General features: G+C 43.5%; 1 protein-coding gene across 4 annotated transcripts in view; it reads left to right on the top strand.

Annotated features, from left to right (window-relative positions):
* Positions 1-14,422, top strand: part of DCDC2 (doublecortin domain containing 2) — a 183,290-nt gene that overhangs the window by 76,915 nt on the left and 91,953 nt on the right. For 3 of the 4 annotated variants that reach the window (XR_011388777.1, XM_070074331.1, XM_008262507.4), the window contains exon 9: positions 11,171-11,350. The exons of the other annotated variant lie outside the window; for it this stretch is intronic. Coding sequence is in view for 2 of the 3 variants with exons in the window: in XM_070074331.1 (XP_069930432.1) it covers positions 11,171-11,350 (180 nt within the window). In the remaining variant the exon portion in view is untranslated. The remainder of the gene's footprint in view (positions 1-11,170; positions 11,351-14,422) is intronic. 4 annotated transcript variants of the gene reach the window in all.

Raw genomic sequence — 14,422 nt, 5'->3', positions numbered from 1 at the left:
GTCTGAGCTGGGCCAGGCTGAAACCAGGAGCCTGGAACTCTATCCCGGTCTCCTATGTGATGTGGTAGGGGCCCAAGTATTTGGGTCATTTTCTGCTGCTTTCCCAAGCACATTAGCAGGGAGCTGGACTGTAAGCGGGGTAGCTGGAACTTGGACTGACACTGTGATATGGGATGCCAGCATCGCAGGCAGTGGCTCAATCCTCTGTGCTACAAAGCAGGCCCCGACAAGCATTATTTTACATGCTGATATTCAGAGAGAGTTGAGGCCTCTGCAGAGAGAGAAGAGATACACACATCACATCCTAAAATACCTGCAACAGCTAGGACGAGGCCCTAGATCAAAGCCAGGAGGTAGGACTCAGTTGAGGTCTCCTACATATATAGAAATCAGTAGCACACTATGAGCAAACAAGGCCCATTTTATCTTAAATGTATTTAGTATGGTGTCTGGGAAACATTACAGTGAAACAACTTGATATTGCAAGACAGGGAAAGGATATTTTCCTACTCAAATAACGTGCTGGGATTCCTGTGTAGACTGTGGCCTGTTTTATATATGAAGTCTATTTTTATTCTTCACCATTGCCCTCGTTGTTTTGAAAAGAAGATATATAACCTTTATTGCAAATTGCCCTGCAGTGTGCTATCACAATGGGGATAAAGATAAAATATCAATAAGGTATTTTGAGCTTCATAGGTTTAAAGCTGCCCGTTTATTCTTATTTCATACATAGTGATAATACCAAATTGTTTCTGTGAAATTGGGCAAGACTTCATTCCGTTTAAAGTGACATAATAAAAACCACTTTTCACTGGGAGCCAGGCCCCCTGCTGCCCCTTTACAAGTTCAGCAAACCGTGTGTCACCTTTGGACTGACTGCAGCTGGCTTTCTCCTAGGGGGAACATCATTTTATGGAGGGAGCTTGTGCCCTAGTAGGGCGCTAGAAAATTCTCCCCAAACCACTGGGGACGATTCCTGGGGTCTTGGCTGGGCAGGCCAGTGACCTTTGCAGCTTCACAGCCCCTTGGGATGGGGTGAGGCTTCTAGGGGGTCTAAAGGGGGAGGCACTGACCTCAGGGAACTCACTGGAATTCCTTTAAGTAGATTCCGTGAACTTTCACTCAATGTCTTCACCAATAAAGAGCCCCAGGCTCCCGTATAAATTTGGGAAATGTAGGTTATACAGGTTAACTGTAGGAGCCTCATAGCCTTTGACATGGAAATATTCTGTGCCTTTTCTTACTTTGGGTTCTTGTTCCTCAGGAGCACCTGGTGTGTGCTTTATTATCCCCTGGAGCTCAACATGAGACACACTGGGTCCACAAGTAGGCCAGGGGTTTCCACCATTAGCTGGGGGTCGTAAGGCACAGGAAACTCCTTCTGTTTGTGTGGCTCTGATTAGATTAGGGGCTGACATTTTCTGGGTTCTTCTGCTGTGTCTGGGACTGAGCACTTAGGTGCACAATGCCTCTAACCTGCACTGTAGCCCTGTGAGGAAGGCACCATTGTTATTATCATTACCCCCTTGTTACTGATGAAGAAAAGCAGAGCTCTGAATGGTGAAGACGTTTGCAGGGGAGCTGGCAGCCAACGAGTAGTGGAAACCCAGACCTCTCATTGGGTCTGCAGAGGCTGCTGTGTGAACTCGGAGAGTAACTCTGTACCTTATGTTTTTGGGGCTACAGTTTATGGTCTCACTGATCAATAACCAGTAGGTTAATTCACAGTAGTGTGTGCACATAGGGACCAATAATCAGGTTTATCAGTGATAGGAAAAATAAAATTGGCACCATGCATTTGGAAGCCCTCATGTCTATAAATTAAAGACCTATAGCAAGATGGCCAAGCCTACTGCTTATTTTGCACCCTGCCTCATTTAACTGTGTTCTCATAATGGCTACAAAGGAATCTAATGAGATTTCATGGTGGTGATGATGGTGGTGGTGATGGTGGTTGTGGTGGTGGTGGTGGTGGTGGTGATGGTGGTGGTGGTGGTGGTAGGGTTAGGGGGAGGGTATAATACTCTCACCTAATAGATCCAGGGTATGGGTTAGGGAAGCCACTTCCTCTGTGACCCCTGCCTTGAATCTGGCATCTAATAGGCCTACACACACACACACACACACACACACACACACACACACACACACAATCTTATTCAGTACCTCCGTGCATTTTTACATGGAGCCCACCCAACCACTGACAGATAGACACATGTGCATGGTGAGGTTTTAAATTCTGAATTCCCAGACAGGTCTTCTGAGTTCTGTCATGACTGGTTGATGGGACAGTCAAGCTCTTTGGGAAGGCAGCTGCAAACAAGGTTCTGCTGTCTGGAGGCTGCCTGGGGATTCCGGGGTGGAGAGAGCACCCATGGATGCTGCTTCCCTACCTCACTCACAGAGCAGCATCCACTGGGGGCTCGGCTGTGTCTGGCTTTTTCTTTCGTTCCTATCCGTGAAGGTTGCTTTGCAGCACTGTGGCACTTCCATCTTGGATTTCCTGTCACCATCATTCTGGGAATACTCTCTTCTATGTAGATCCTGTTTCCAGCAGCTTTTGCCTGCTTATTTCATTTTCTTTTAATTGTTTATTTGGAAGGCAGAACTTCAGAGAGAAAGATATCTTCCATCTACTGGTTCATTCCCTCTTTTGGTTGAAACAGCCAGGGCTGTGCCAGGCTGAAGCCAGGAGCCAGGAACTCCATCTGGGTCCCTGAGTAGATGCCAGGGCTCCAAGCACTTGGGCCATCATTCACTGCCTTCCCAGGCACATTTGTAGGAAGCTGGATCAGAAGTGGAACAGCTGAGACTCAAAACAGCCCTCGAGTAGTGGATGTCAGTGGTGTAATCCACTGTGCTGCAATGCCAGCTGCTTGCCTACCTATTTCTTAGTTGACAGTATTTTGGCAGAACTTGTGCTCTGGTAGATTCTAGAGAATGAGTTGAGAGATGATCATATATTTTGAGACCTAGCATGTATGAAAATGTCTTCGTCAAGCTTTCACATTTAAATTTTAGTTCGGATAGACATAGACTATTTGGTGGTAGATCCTCTTCACTGCCTTGTTACTTGGCTGCTATTGAGCTGTCTGGTTCATTCTCATGCCTGTGTCTCTGGGTTTCCTGGAAACCTTGCCTAGTGGACGGGAGCTGCGAGAACTCAGGTGCAGGTAGTTCATTTGGGACGTGTTCTGCAAATGTGTGGACAGGTGAGAAGTGGAGGGAGGAGAGCCTCTGGGGGTCATACTGTGGGGAACTCGCTCAGCCCTGCTGGCAACCTCTGCGAGCCTGAGAAACAAGCCTCAGAACCATTGCAATGCAGAGGTGAAGAGACCGGACACTGCCTGCCAGTTTCCACTGTGCTTGGAGGGATAGGGCTGCAAGTGGAGCATTCACTCCATGGTATGCTGGTCTAACCTGCACTCAGCTGACCACGCTTCTGTGACCAGAGGAAGGCCTCAGGCACAAAGGCTCAGGGACTTGGGGTAACGAGGCCTCCATGGATATGGGGACTTATCCCAGCAGTGGCCACAGACCTCTGTGTTTGCTCAGACTCTAGAGGTTCTGGGTGGAACAGTCTCAGTGCCTGCATGTGAATTCCATGTATGCAATCAGTTTTTTGCTGTAGAACTGTTTGAAAACCCTTGGTGTCTGGAAATGTCACTACAACAAGTCATAATGTGGCTCTTTCACCACTCGTGGTTCTGGGTTCTTGATGTCCTTCAATGCTGAGAATTTTTCTCATATTATTTCTTACATTTAGGTTACTGATAATTTCCTGCTCTCTATTTTATTTATGTATATATGTATGTATATATAAATATTTTTTTTTCTTTAGAACTTCTGGTGGAAGAAGGATGGTTTGAACTAGTCTTTCATTTTCTTACTCTTTTTTTCTCTTCTAATTCTCCATCTCTTCTTGCTATGCTTTCTGGAAGATGTTTTTAGCTTTGTCTTCCAACCTTTCTATCAATTTTTTTCACTATTATATTTTTAGTTTCCTGGAGCCATTTTATGTCCTTAGCATTTAGAGTGTTAAACCAGCATTGTCTTCTTGGATGTAGGCGGTCAAACCTGTGTACACATTCCTCAAGAATCCCACCAGGTAGAGGTTATTGTCCTAATTTTGTAGATGAAGTAACAGAGGCGTAGAGAACTTCACTTCCTTGCTCAGGGTCACAGCGTTTACAAACTGGGGACAGAATCCTCATGCAAGTTTGGGGGATCCCCTTGTCTGTTCTTAGAACAGCTCTATAAGGCTGTCTCCACTGCAGTGAGAGCTTGAGGAAGCCCTGGAAGGGAATGAAATGTCCAACCTGTGTTTTGGAAGGAAATTCCTGGAGGCATGCATTAAGTGGATGTAGATTAAACAAAGGAAAAACTTCAGCAGTAGGGGAGAGATGGTACAGGTGTAAGAAATAGTGGAATGTAGCTTACAGGATGGATATGACGTGGGGACCTATGGAAAGGTACGCATGAGTAAGTGGGGACACGGAGTGTTTTGGCCCAGGATAACAGGGATTAGGGCCTGGAATCCCAGGAGATGTGCACGTGAGCAGAGAAGGACTGTGTGCATGTTGAGTTACAGGGTCGTATATGGCGTCCTCTGGAAATATGACTCTGGAGAAAGTCTCTCCCGGAAGATGCAGATGTGGGGGTTGCCAGCCAATCAGTGAGAGTCTGAGGCCAAGGCCAAGGAGAATACCCTCAGGCAAACCCAAGACTTGGAACAGCCCACAATTGCCCGTTTAAGAGAGCAGACGCTGGGAGGCAGGTAGTCCCTATGCTTTCCATTTTACAGATCTGCAGACTGAAGTGCAGAGAGGGTTAGTATTGTGCAGTCCGCTGCAGACCAGAAGACATATAATATAGTCCAGGGCAGCTGTTCCCTTTCCAGGGTGTCGAAGCAAGTGAACCAAGGCCCTTAGCCCCCAAGTTTACAGTAGCCTCAATCAGACTTGGCCATTGTCCTCAGCCAAAATGTGCTGGAACAGCTCTGTGTACATGTCCTATAAAGCTGAGACCGCACTGGGCACAGAACCCTGTGTCCTGTCTGTGCAGTAGCTTTCTACCCACTGTGCCCGATGTGATGATGGGAACCTGATAGGAACCTTGTGTGCAACAGCCTGCACAAAAGCAAGAGCACTGGCATCTCAGATCAACAACAGAGGTGGAATCGTTCTGTCAAAGAGCTGAAACCAAAAAATAATAGCAAGAAAATTGATATAAAATGTATTTGATGAGGAAATGGCGATGATAGCTGAGAATTCTAAAATTGTTCTTTTTGTGTGAGGTAAGAATTTTGCAATCTTAAAATGAATAGCTATTCCTTGGTAACTATTACACTACCAAAAGGACCCAATTAAAAGAATAGACAGTTCCCATGGCAGACTAGACCTAGAAGGTATTAGGAAACAAAAGAGAACAATGGCTGTTTTTCTTTAATGAATGACTTCTACCATTTGCCCCTCATTGTAAGCAAAGTTCTCAATTTCTCAGTGTAGTTTTGGAGTAAGTGGTGTTGGCTGCCATTGTTCTGGGAGACAAGAAGTGTAGCCTCCCGGGACAAAAACTGGAGAGGAATGAGCACTGTTACACACAAGGGGCCCCATGTCTGCAGCCCAGCATGTTTGAGACATTGCATTTTGACTTGTTAAGATCTGCTAACTAAAACAGAGTTCCAGATCTAATGAGTCGAGCACTCTATAACTTTAAATGGCTGAATACACCTCTCAGGAACTTGTGCTTTCTGGACAAGCCTCAGATAGAAGAGATGAAGGAATGATGTTTCTCCAGTGGGTAGATGGATATAAGGCAGTTGCTCAGTCCTGAGAAAGATGCCTGTTTAATTCACAGAAGTTAGTTGGGAGAATAATCAAATTCTCTTTAGACTTTATTCCCAGGTTCACCCTGAGGTTATAATTTGGAAGCATGATTGTGGTTATTTAGCATTTTTATTATAACGGAACACTAATGAAAATGAATGAGAAAACACTTTTGGAAAGTAGGAAGTGCTTAAGGAGGGTATTTGTTTTTTTTTGTTTTTTTTGTTTTTTAAATTTTTTTTTTTTTTTTTTTTTATTTTTGACAGGCAGAGTGGATAGTGAGAGAGAGAGACAGAGAGAAAGGTCTTCCTTTGCCGTTGGTTCACCCTCCAATGGCCGCCGCGGCCGGCGCGCTGCGGCCGGCGCACCGCGCTGATCCGATGGCAGGAGCCAGGAGCCAGGTGCTTTTCCTGGTCTCCCATGGGGTGCAGGGCCCAAGCACCTGGGCCATCCTCCACTGCACTCCCTGGCCACAGCAGAGGGCTGGCCTGGAAGAGGGGCAACCGGGACAGAATCCGGCGCCCCGACCGGGACTAGAACCCGGTGTGCCGGCGCCGCAAGGCGGAGGATTAGCCTAGTGAGCCGCGGCGCCGGCCTTAAGGAGGGTATTTGTGAGTCGTATTACCTAGGGAAGGAGAGAGGAATTTGCTTAGACTGGTCTCTAAGTCAGACTTGAGAGACTTGAGTACCTGGAGTGGGAGCCTGGATTTGAGTCAGGGGACTCTGATCCGTGTTTCCCTTAGTAGCCGCCTCCTTATTGCTCCTCCCTCCCTCTTCTGTGACTCAGTTGCCCCTCTGGTCTGAAGCCAAAAGCCAAGATGTCTGTTGGAGAAATGATAAGAGGTTAAAGAAGTAGGGTTAGAAAATAATAGAAGGAGAAGAGAAGAAGAATAGCAGTGTAGACAGAACTACTTCTTGTTCTAATAAAAATTTAAAAAACTAAAAATGACCCTTAGCATTCAGTCTCCTCCATGCCCGTTAGCCTAGGGTGATCTCTTTCCTCCTAAACTCTACCACATGGCAAGTATTCTCCCAGAGGAGAGGCATAAAAATGGCTGGGGGAAAGAGACCCACATGGTTTCCTTCTCTTGGGGCTGAAAATTGAGTTGGAGACTCTAAAGTGCTTTTGGGTCAAGTAGAGTGTAGCAGGAGGCAGAGTGTGGTACCTGTGAAAGACTTGGAGAGCGCAGGGGAGAGGGGTTAAATCTGATTGCTGAGGCTGGGAATTAATATTTATCTGAGAGAGGAAGTTCTGGGCCTAGAATTTGAAAAACAAAGCCAACAGAAGAAAAAAGGAAACAAAACTAGGACCAGTTTTACCATTTAAATCCCTAGCACATTTTAGACCAAGAGTAGTTAAAATGTTAATTATCTCTTCAAATTAGAATGTTAATTTAATTTAGTATGACCTGAAGAGGGGAGGGATTGTTCATAAACTTTCTTATTGAGTAGTGGAGAATTGCTGTGTGTGTGTGTGTGTGTGTGTGTGTGTTGGGGGAGGGTCTTTTCCTTGATGGTTTATCCTCATAATGTTATTTTTGTGTCCTTTCCCAAATTGGCTCCAAAGCTATCAGGCACTCTTCTAGAAATCAAAACAGTGAAAATCCCATTGCTGACACTCTAAAGGCCATTCCTCTTATGAATGAGGACTCAAATGAGACTTTTCCTAAAAGCGACTGAGAGGTTTTAGTTGCACATGATTATGCTTCCCTCACTAAAAGGCCCTTGGCACATCCCCAGCAGCTTCTTCATGGATGTGGCTTGCACCATTGTCTCTGGGCTCAGCTGCTTTCTTAGATTAAGACCCCACCTCCCCCATTTCTGACTACTTGAAGTTTCTCCCTTGATTTTTCATATATACCCACATTCCTATTTTAAAATAATGTTCTCCAAGCCCTGGGTTCCCCCTGTGTGCTCAGCCTTCCTCTGAGCTCTGAGTGTGATCCGTGTTGGTGGGAAGGGGGCAGAGGAGAGAGGAGTTTTAGGTTTCCATCTTGAGGCAATAAGTCAGGGTGTTCTCAGTCCCTGCCCCATTCCTTTCTGTTGTACTCCGTGTCACCCCTCTACCATTGTAAGCCTGTAAACATCAGAGGCATTCTAGACTTTTCCATCACCCTTGTTCTCCATACTCTGTTGAAGCTTATTTTCATTGATTTTATTTTCTCAGGGTCTCTTGCATCTGGCCCTGCTTAGCTACCTGTGATGTAAATTCCTTCTTTTTCATGCAGACCTCTGGAGTCTGCCTTCTAGTCGCTCTGTGACCTCACCCTGTCCTTCATGGCTAGGTCAGAGTGATAGAGTGATTTTTATTTTTAAGATGGACTTATTTATTGGAAAAGCAGAGTTACAGAGACAGAAGGAAAGACAGAGGGAGTGTGAGATTTTCCATCTTGGTTCACTGCCCAAATGGCAGCAAAGGGTGAGACTGAGCTAGGCTGCAGCCAGGAGCCAGGAATGCCATAAGAAAGAATGATATTCTGTCTTTTGCAACAAAATGGATGCAACTGGAAGTCATTATGCTCAGTGAAATAATCCAGTCCCCAAAAAACAGATATCATATATTTTTGATAATATACAGAGTACAAAAACTATAATGTATATGAGTGAAATTGACATTTTGAGATTTGATTATTGTTTACATCCCTTGTCTATACTCTTGAGGAACAGTAGTTTTTCAACTTACTATTTGTTGAATTCTTTACTTAGTGAAGGATTGCTTGTAATTATAAAATAAGCTGAAAGTAATGTTATTGTAAAATTTAAAAGAAAAAAATAAGGAAGAAAGGAGGAGGGTGGGTGGGAGCATGGGTGGGAAGTGTCATTTTACTCTTAAATCTGTGTATATGAAATACTGTGGGGAGCAACTCGGACTAGACTAAGTTACTCGAATTAAGACTTATTCTATGCATCTGCTCTCCCACAATATGGCGCTGGGAGAGGAGTAAAAACAACTTTTACACAGCTGCCTCCAGTTCATCCAGTAACCTGCAGGAGCTGATCCCGCTCCTGATTGGAGGAGAGCAGCGTACTCGGCGTGTGGGTAGCAGAGTTGGGATTGGTGGAAGAGGACTATAAAGGAGGAGAGAAACAGCATGCACCAGGAACATCTAGCTGCAGGAACACCTGAGCAGCCCCCGAGAGAGCCGGCCGGTGGTGTGCCGCTCCCCCACGGAAGTGGGGAAAGTGGCAGGGGGAACCGCCCTTCCACGGAGGTGGAAGGGACGGTAGCCAACCCGGGAAGGACCAGCAGCAAACCCAGGGAGGGCCGAGCAGACAAAAGAACAGCGCAGGGTTTAGTGTCGTTCCTCCACGAAGAGGGGGAGCGACAAAATACATGACATTTTTTCACCTGGTATAAATAAAAAAATTTTTTAATGTTTACAGCAGCTTTATTTATTTATTTTTAAAGATTTATTTTATTTATTTGAAAGACAGAGTTACACAGAGAGGTAGAGACACAGAGAAAGGTCTTCTATCCGCTGGTTTCCTCCCACAGATGGCTGCAATGGCCAGAGCTGTGCCGATCTGAAGCCAGTAACCAGGAGCTTCTTCCGGGTCTCCCACGTGAGTGCAAGGGCCCAAGAACCCGGGCCTTCTTCTACTGCTATTCCAGGCCATAGCAGAGAGCTGGATCAGAAGAAGAGCAGCCGGGACAAGAACCGGCACCCATATGGGATGCCAGTGCTTCAGGCCAGGGCTTTAACCCGCTGTGCTACAGTGCCGGCCCTGAAATAAACAAAGCAATTTTAAAAACAGATTGACTTATTTATTGGAAAGGCAGCATTACAGAGATGGAGGAAGGGAGAAAGGGGGAGGAGAAAGAGAGAGAGAGAGAGATCTTCCATTTGTTGGTTCACTGCCCAAATGGCTGCAATGGGCAGGGCTGGATCAGGCTGAAGCCAGGAGCCAGGAACTCCATCTGTGTCTCCTATGTGACTGTCAGGGTCTCAAATACTTGGACCATCTTCTGCTGCTTTCACAGCCCGTTAGCAGGGAGCTGGATTGGAAGTGGAGCATCTGCAACTCAAACCAGATGCTGCCTTGGCATTGCTGGTGGCAGCTCAACCCATTGCATCACAATGCTGGCCCCCAGAATGATGCTCTTGAAGCGCAATGCCCGTCTGATGAAATCCCTTCAGTATCTTCTCATCTTCTACTCTGGGTATGCAGAATGTTTTAGACTTCCTTGGTGGCAGGTGCCTCGAATACGCTGCTCATTCCCATCACTTTGCTAAGACTCAGTGGCAGCAATCTCTTCTGTAAGAGCTGTCCTGAGACTCCCTGCATGGAGCTCATGCCCTTCTCCGCTCCCAGGGGCTGATGTGGCCGTGGTGTGCATCACATGCGAATAGAGCCACCTGTTGTCATGCCCTTGCTTCCCCTGGCCCATGAATGTGCTGAGAGCCAGGATGCCTCTTCATTATGGTCTCATCCATCCTTGTGAGCCTGTTCCCAGCTCAGGACACCAGTTAGCTGTCTGTAAAGTTTGATGAGAGAATCATGAATTTTTTCTGAACATGGTATAATTCTTGCCATGTTCTTATTTGCAGTTGGTGTTGCAGTCATTAATAATGACATCCTTCATCACAGCTAGCATGATTAAATCTGATCTTCAGCTCTAACATCTTGCAGTAGCATTGAGATACACAGGGTCTCTGCAGCAACGTTGAAGCAACGTAGATATATATCAGCATAAATAGAGCAATTTTATTCACATCCCAAGGGAAGTAACAGGTTAGAGAAAAAGAATGCTTATTTGACTTAAGAAATCAATATTAGAGCTTATGTGCGATATATGGCTCTGTGTAGGGGAAATTGAAAAATTAATCTTGTTATAATTTTATAAAAAAGTCAACATGGTTGAATGGCCCCTGAATTGGTATACTGTGCTGCCAAGATAACAGCCTTAGGAAGATATCAGTAAAAAAATGGAGCTATTAGAACCAAACAGTTGATGAATTTTCCTCAATTTATAATGTAAAATTATTCTTTGTGTAATGCTGTCCACATGATATTGGATTTTCCATTATTAGAGGATTTAAAAGGCACTTTGGACTATAGGTTAGTTACATTTATAATTCTCACGTTAAATGATGGGGCACACCTTTAAAGAGTGGGCTCCCACACAGAAGGCTGGAAAGGCATGCTCATTAGTACCCCCGTGAATTCCTGTCCAGTTTGCACCCAGATTCTGGCTCTCCCTCCCCTATTTATATTTTTCTTGTGCTTTAATCTTGTCCTCTCAACTAGCAGAAATACTGAGTATTTTAGAGATTCTCATTACCCGAGAACCCAACTATACAGATATCTGGCATGGCCATGGTTTTTTTTTTTTTAAGTGAGCTTTCTAGTGGCACATAATGTCTACAGAGAAGGGTGCTTCAATCTTGGTGACTCTGCAGAAACAGGATGGACACTTGGGACCGGCAGCCAAGACCTGTCCAGCAGCTTAGAGACCCTTCCCCTCCAAAGACATCAGCCTGGGGAGAAACCCAGTAACCTGACTTCTGTCATCATAGGTTAGTTTTTCTTGGGTTTGAACTTCTAAAAACTAATGCATGCGTTCTGGTATTGTAATCTTTTTTTTTTTTATCAAATGATGTTTGTTTATTTATTTGACAGATAAAGTTAGACAGTGAGAGAGAGAGGGGGGGGGGTCTTCCTTCTGTTGGTTGTTGGTTCACTCCCCAAGTGGCCACTATGGCCGGCACTGCGCGGATCCAAAGCCAGGAGCCAGGTGCTTCCTCCTGGTCTCCCATGCGGGTGCAGGGCCCAAGCACTTGGGCCATCCTCCACCGCACTCCCGAGGCACAGCAGAGAGCTGGACTGGAAGAGGAGCAATTGGGACTAGAACCCGATGCCCATATGGGATGCCAGCACCGCAGGCGGAGGATTAACCAAGTGAGCCACGGCGCCAGCCCCTGGTGTTGTAATCTTTTACCTTTAGTGTCTTTTACTCCTCGTGATGCTGTGGGAGTCATCCATTTCCTTGCAGCAACATTTTGTGGGCCTCACTTTAGCAGCTAAGTCTTTCACTGTGTGATGAAACCTCCGTTTATGCGTGCTTAGGTTGGTGGCTTTTGTGCTGTTTCCAGCTTGAGGCTTCTATAAGTAGTGCTGCTATAAACATTTATATTTTTTCTTTAGTGATTGTATGTATGACTCTTCTGGGCCATCTGATACATCTATTTTTTCTTTAATAGGTATTGTCAAACAATGTTCCTAACAGTCGCATCAACATTCCTTATTGTCAGTGAAAAGATTTTTAGCTCTCCTAGTAGTGACATCTCAGCACAGTTTTGAGTTGGGCTATTGTGATCAGTCATGAAGTTGAATACCTTTTCATATGTCTTTTGGCCATTTTGAAATGCTTTTTAGTAAAGTTCACATTCAAGATTTGAGACCTTTTTTCCATTTTACTGTCTGCCTTTTTAAAATATTTATTTGTGGGATTTCTTTATCTGTGTTCTTTATCTGTGATTCCTTTGCTGAATATAGATAGATAGATAGATAGATAGATAGATAGATAGATAGATAGATATCTTTTCCTACTCTGTGGCTTGTCACTTTTTTTTTTAACATGAAAAGGATAATTTAATGTTGTTTAAGGAAGATCCATTATGAGAATGGCTGATACTCATTAGCTCACAACACTTGGTAAATATCACAGTTGTCAGGTTCCTGGCAAAAAAAGTTTCATTTCCTTTCCTGAATTAATGCTTAAGCCAGGTAATTTTGCCTTTTGGTAAATTAAAACCAAAACTCCTAAAACTTGACCAGCTTTGTTTCTTGAATTGACTGATTTCATCCCAAGGATGGCATGATTTAATGATGGTCTTGATTTTTCCATTAAATGCCCTGTCACGAGGTCTGGTAATGGAACAAGCAGATACAACCCTGCAGTAACAGTTGTTGGATATTGGCTGGTTGTAACAAGCTTGTCACTTTCTTAATAATTTATTTTGTAGAGCAGAAATCTTTAACCTTAACAAAGTCTAATTTCTTAGTCTTTTTGGGGATTAGTGCTGTGTCCTGTTATAAAAAGATATGTGTGTGTATGTTTAATATATACCTTAATATATATTTTATATGTTTATATATATATAAATATGTGGACATCTAATTGATGCTGTAACATTTTTTGAAAATTCCACATCTCCCATCTGCATTGCGGTGTCACCTTTGTCTTAAATTAGGTGTTTCCCTATATGTGAGTCTGCTTTTGCTCTCTTTGTTCTTGTTCCATGGGTCTGTTATCTACTTGTGACACATTGCTGCAGTTAATTTAGATTTATCATAAGCCTCGACGCCAGGTAGTGTAAATCCTTCAGTTTATTTCTTTTTTAATGTTCCTCAGTTATGTTTTATATTTATTCTGTATTGCTTATTTTTATTAAATTAATTCACAGATATTTTATGCCTCTGGTGCTACTAAAATGATGTTGTTTTAAAATTTTACTGTTTAATTATTTGATGTTGATATATTGAAATATAATATATATTTGACCTTGCTTTCGGTAGTATTCTGAATTCAGTTTTGACTCATAATCATTTCTGTTGCTTTCTTTTGGATTTTCTAAATATAGATCATTTCACTTGCAAATAATGATAGCTTTACTTTTCTTTTTTCAGTGTTATAGCCTTTTTTCTTTTTTTTTTTCCATTTATAGTACAAAATTGAATAACATTTGTGATAGCAAACATCCTTATCTTACATTCTTCCAGAGGGAAAACTTAAGTATTTCAGCATTAAGAATGAAGTTTGCTGTAAGTTTTTATGAATACTTTTTATCAGACTTAGGAAGTTTTATTTATTGGAGAAGTTTCCCTTTCTTGTTTGCTAAGATTTGAAAAAAAAAATGGAATTATGTTGAATTATATTAAATGCCTTTTCTATACCTGTTGAAGTGGTTTTTAATTTTCCTGTTTTATTCTTCTAATAATTACCTTGATTTTGTTTGGATATCAAACTAATCTTGCAAATTTGGGGTAAATCCAAATTGGCTGTGATGTTTTATGCTTATGATACAGTATCTCACTTAGACCTGGAGTTCTCTCTTTCTTTTTCTTTTAAAGACTTATTTATTTTTATTTGAAAGGCAGAGTTACAGAGAGGCAGAGGCAAAGAAAGAGAAAGAGTTGGGGGGGTGGTCTTCCATCCGCTGGTTCATTCCCCAGATGGCTGCAATGGACAGAGCTGTGCCCATCCAAAGCCACGATCCAGGAGCTTCTTTTGGGTCTCTCACATGGATGCAGTGGTTCAAGGACTTGGGCCATCTTCCACTGCTTTCTCAGACCATAGCAGGTAGCTGGATCGGAAGTGGAGCAGCGGGGACTTGAACTGGCACTCATATGGGATGCAGCACTGCAGGTGGTGGCTTTACCGGCTATGCCACAGTGCTGGCCCCCTGGAGTTTTCTTTATGTGAAGGTTTTAATTTTAGGCCCATTTTCTTTATTAGCAATAGGGGTAGTTATATTTTTTTCATTGTCAGTTTTGTAAGTCATATGTTTTAAAAGTTTTATTTCACTTAAATTTTCAAATTTACTGTTGTGAAGGTATTCCTTATAACCTTTTTTAAAAGTCTGTAG

This window comes from Oryctolagus cuniculus, chromosome 5 (assembly GCF_964237555.1).
Source record: "Oryctolagus cuniculus chromosome 5, mOryCun1.1, whole genome shotgun sequence".
NCBI lineage: Eukaryota > Metazoa > Chordata > Mammalia > Lagomorpha > Leporidae > Oryctolagus > Oryctolagus cuniculus.
Note: the sequence above shows the minus strand (reverse complement) of the source record. Positions and strands in the feature narration are given on the sequence as shown.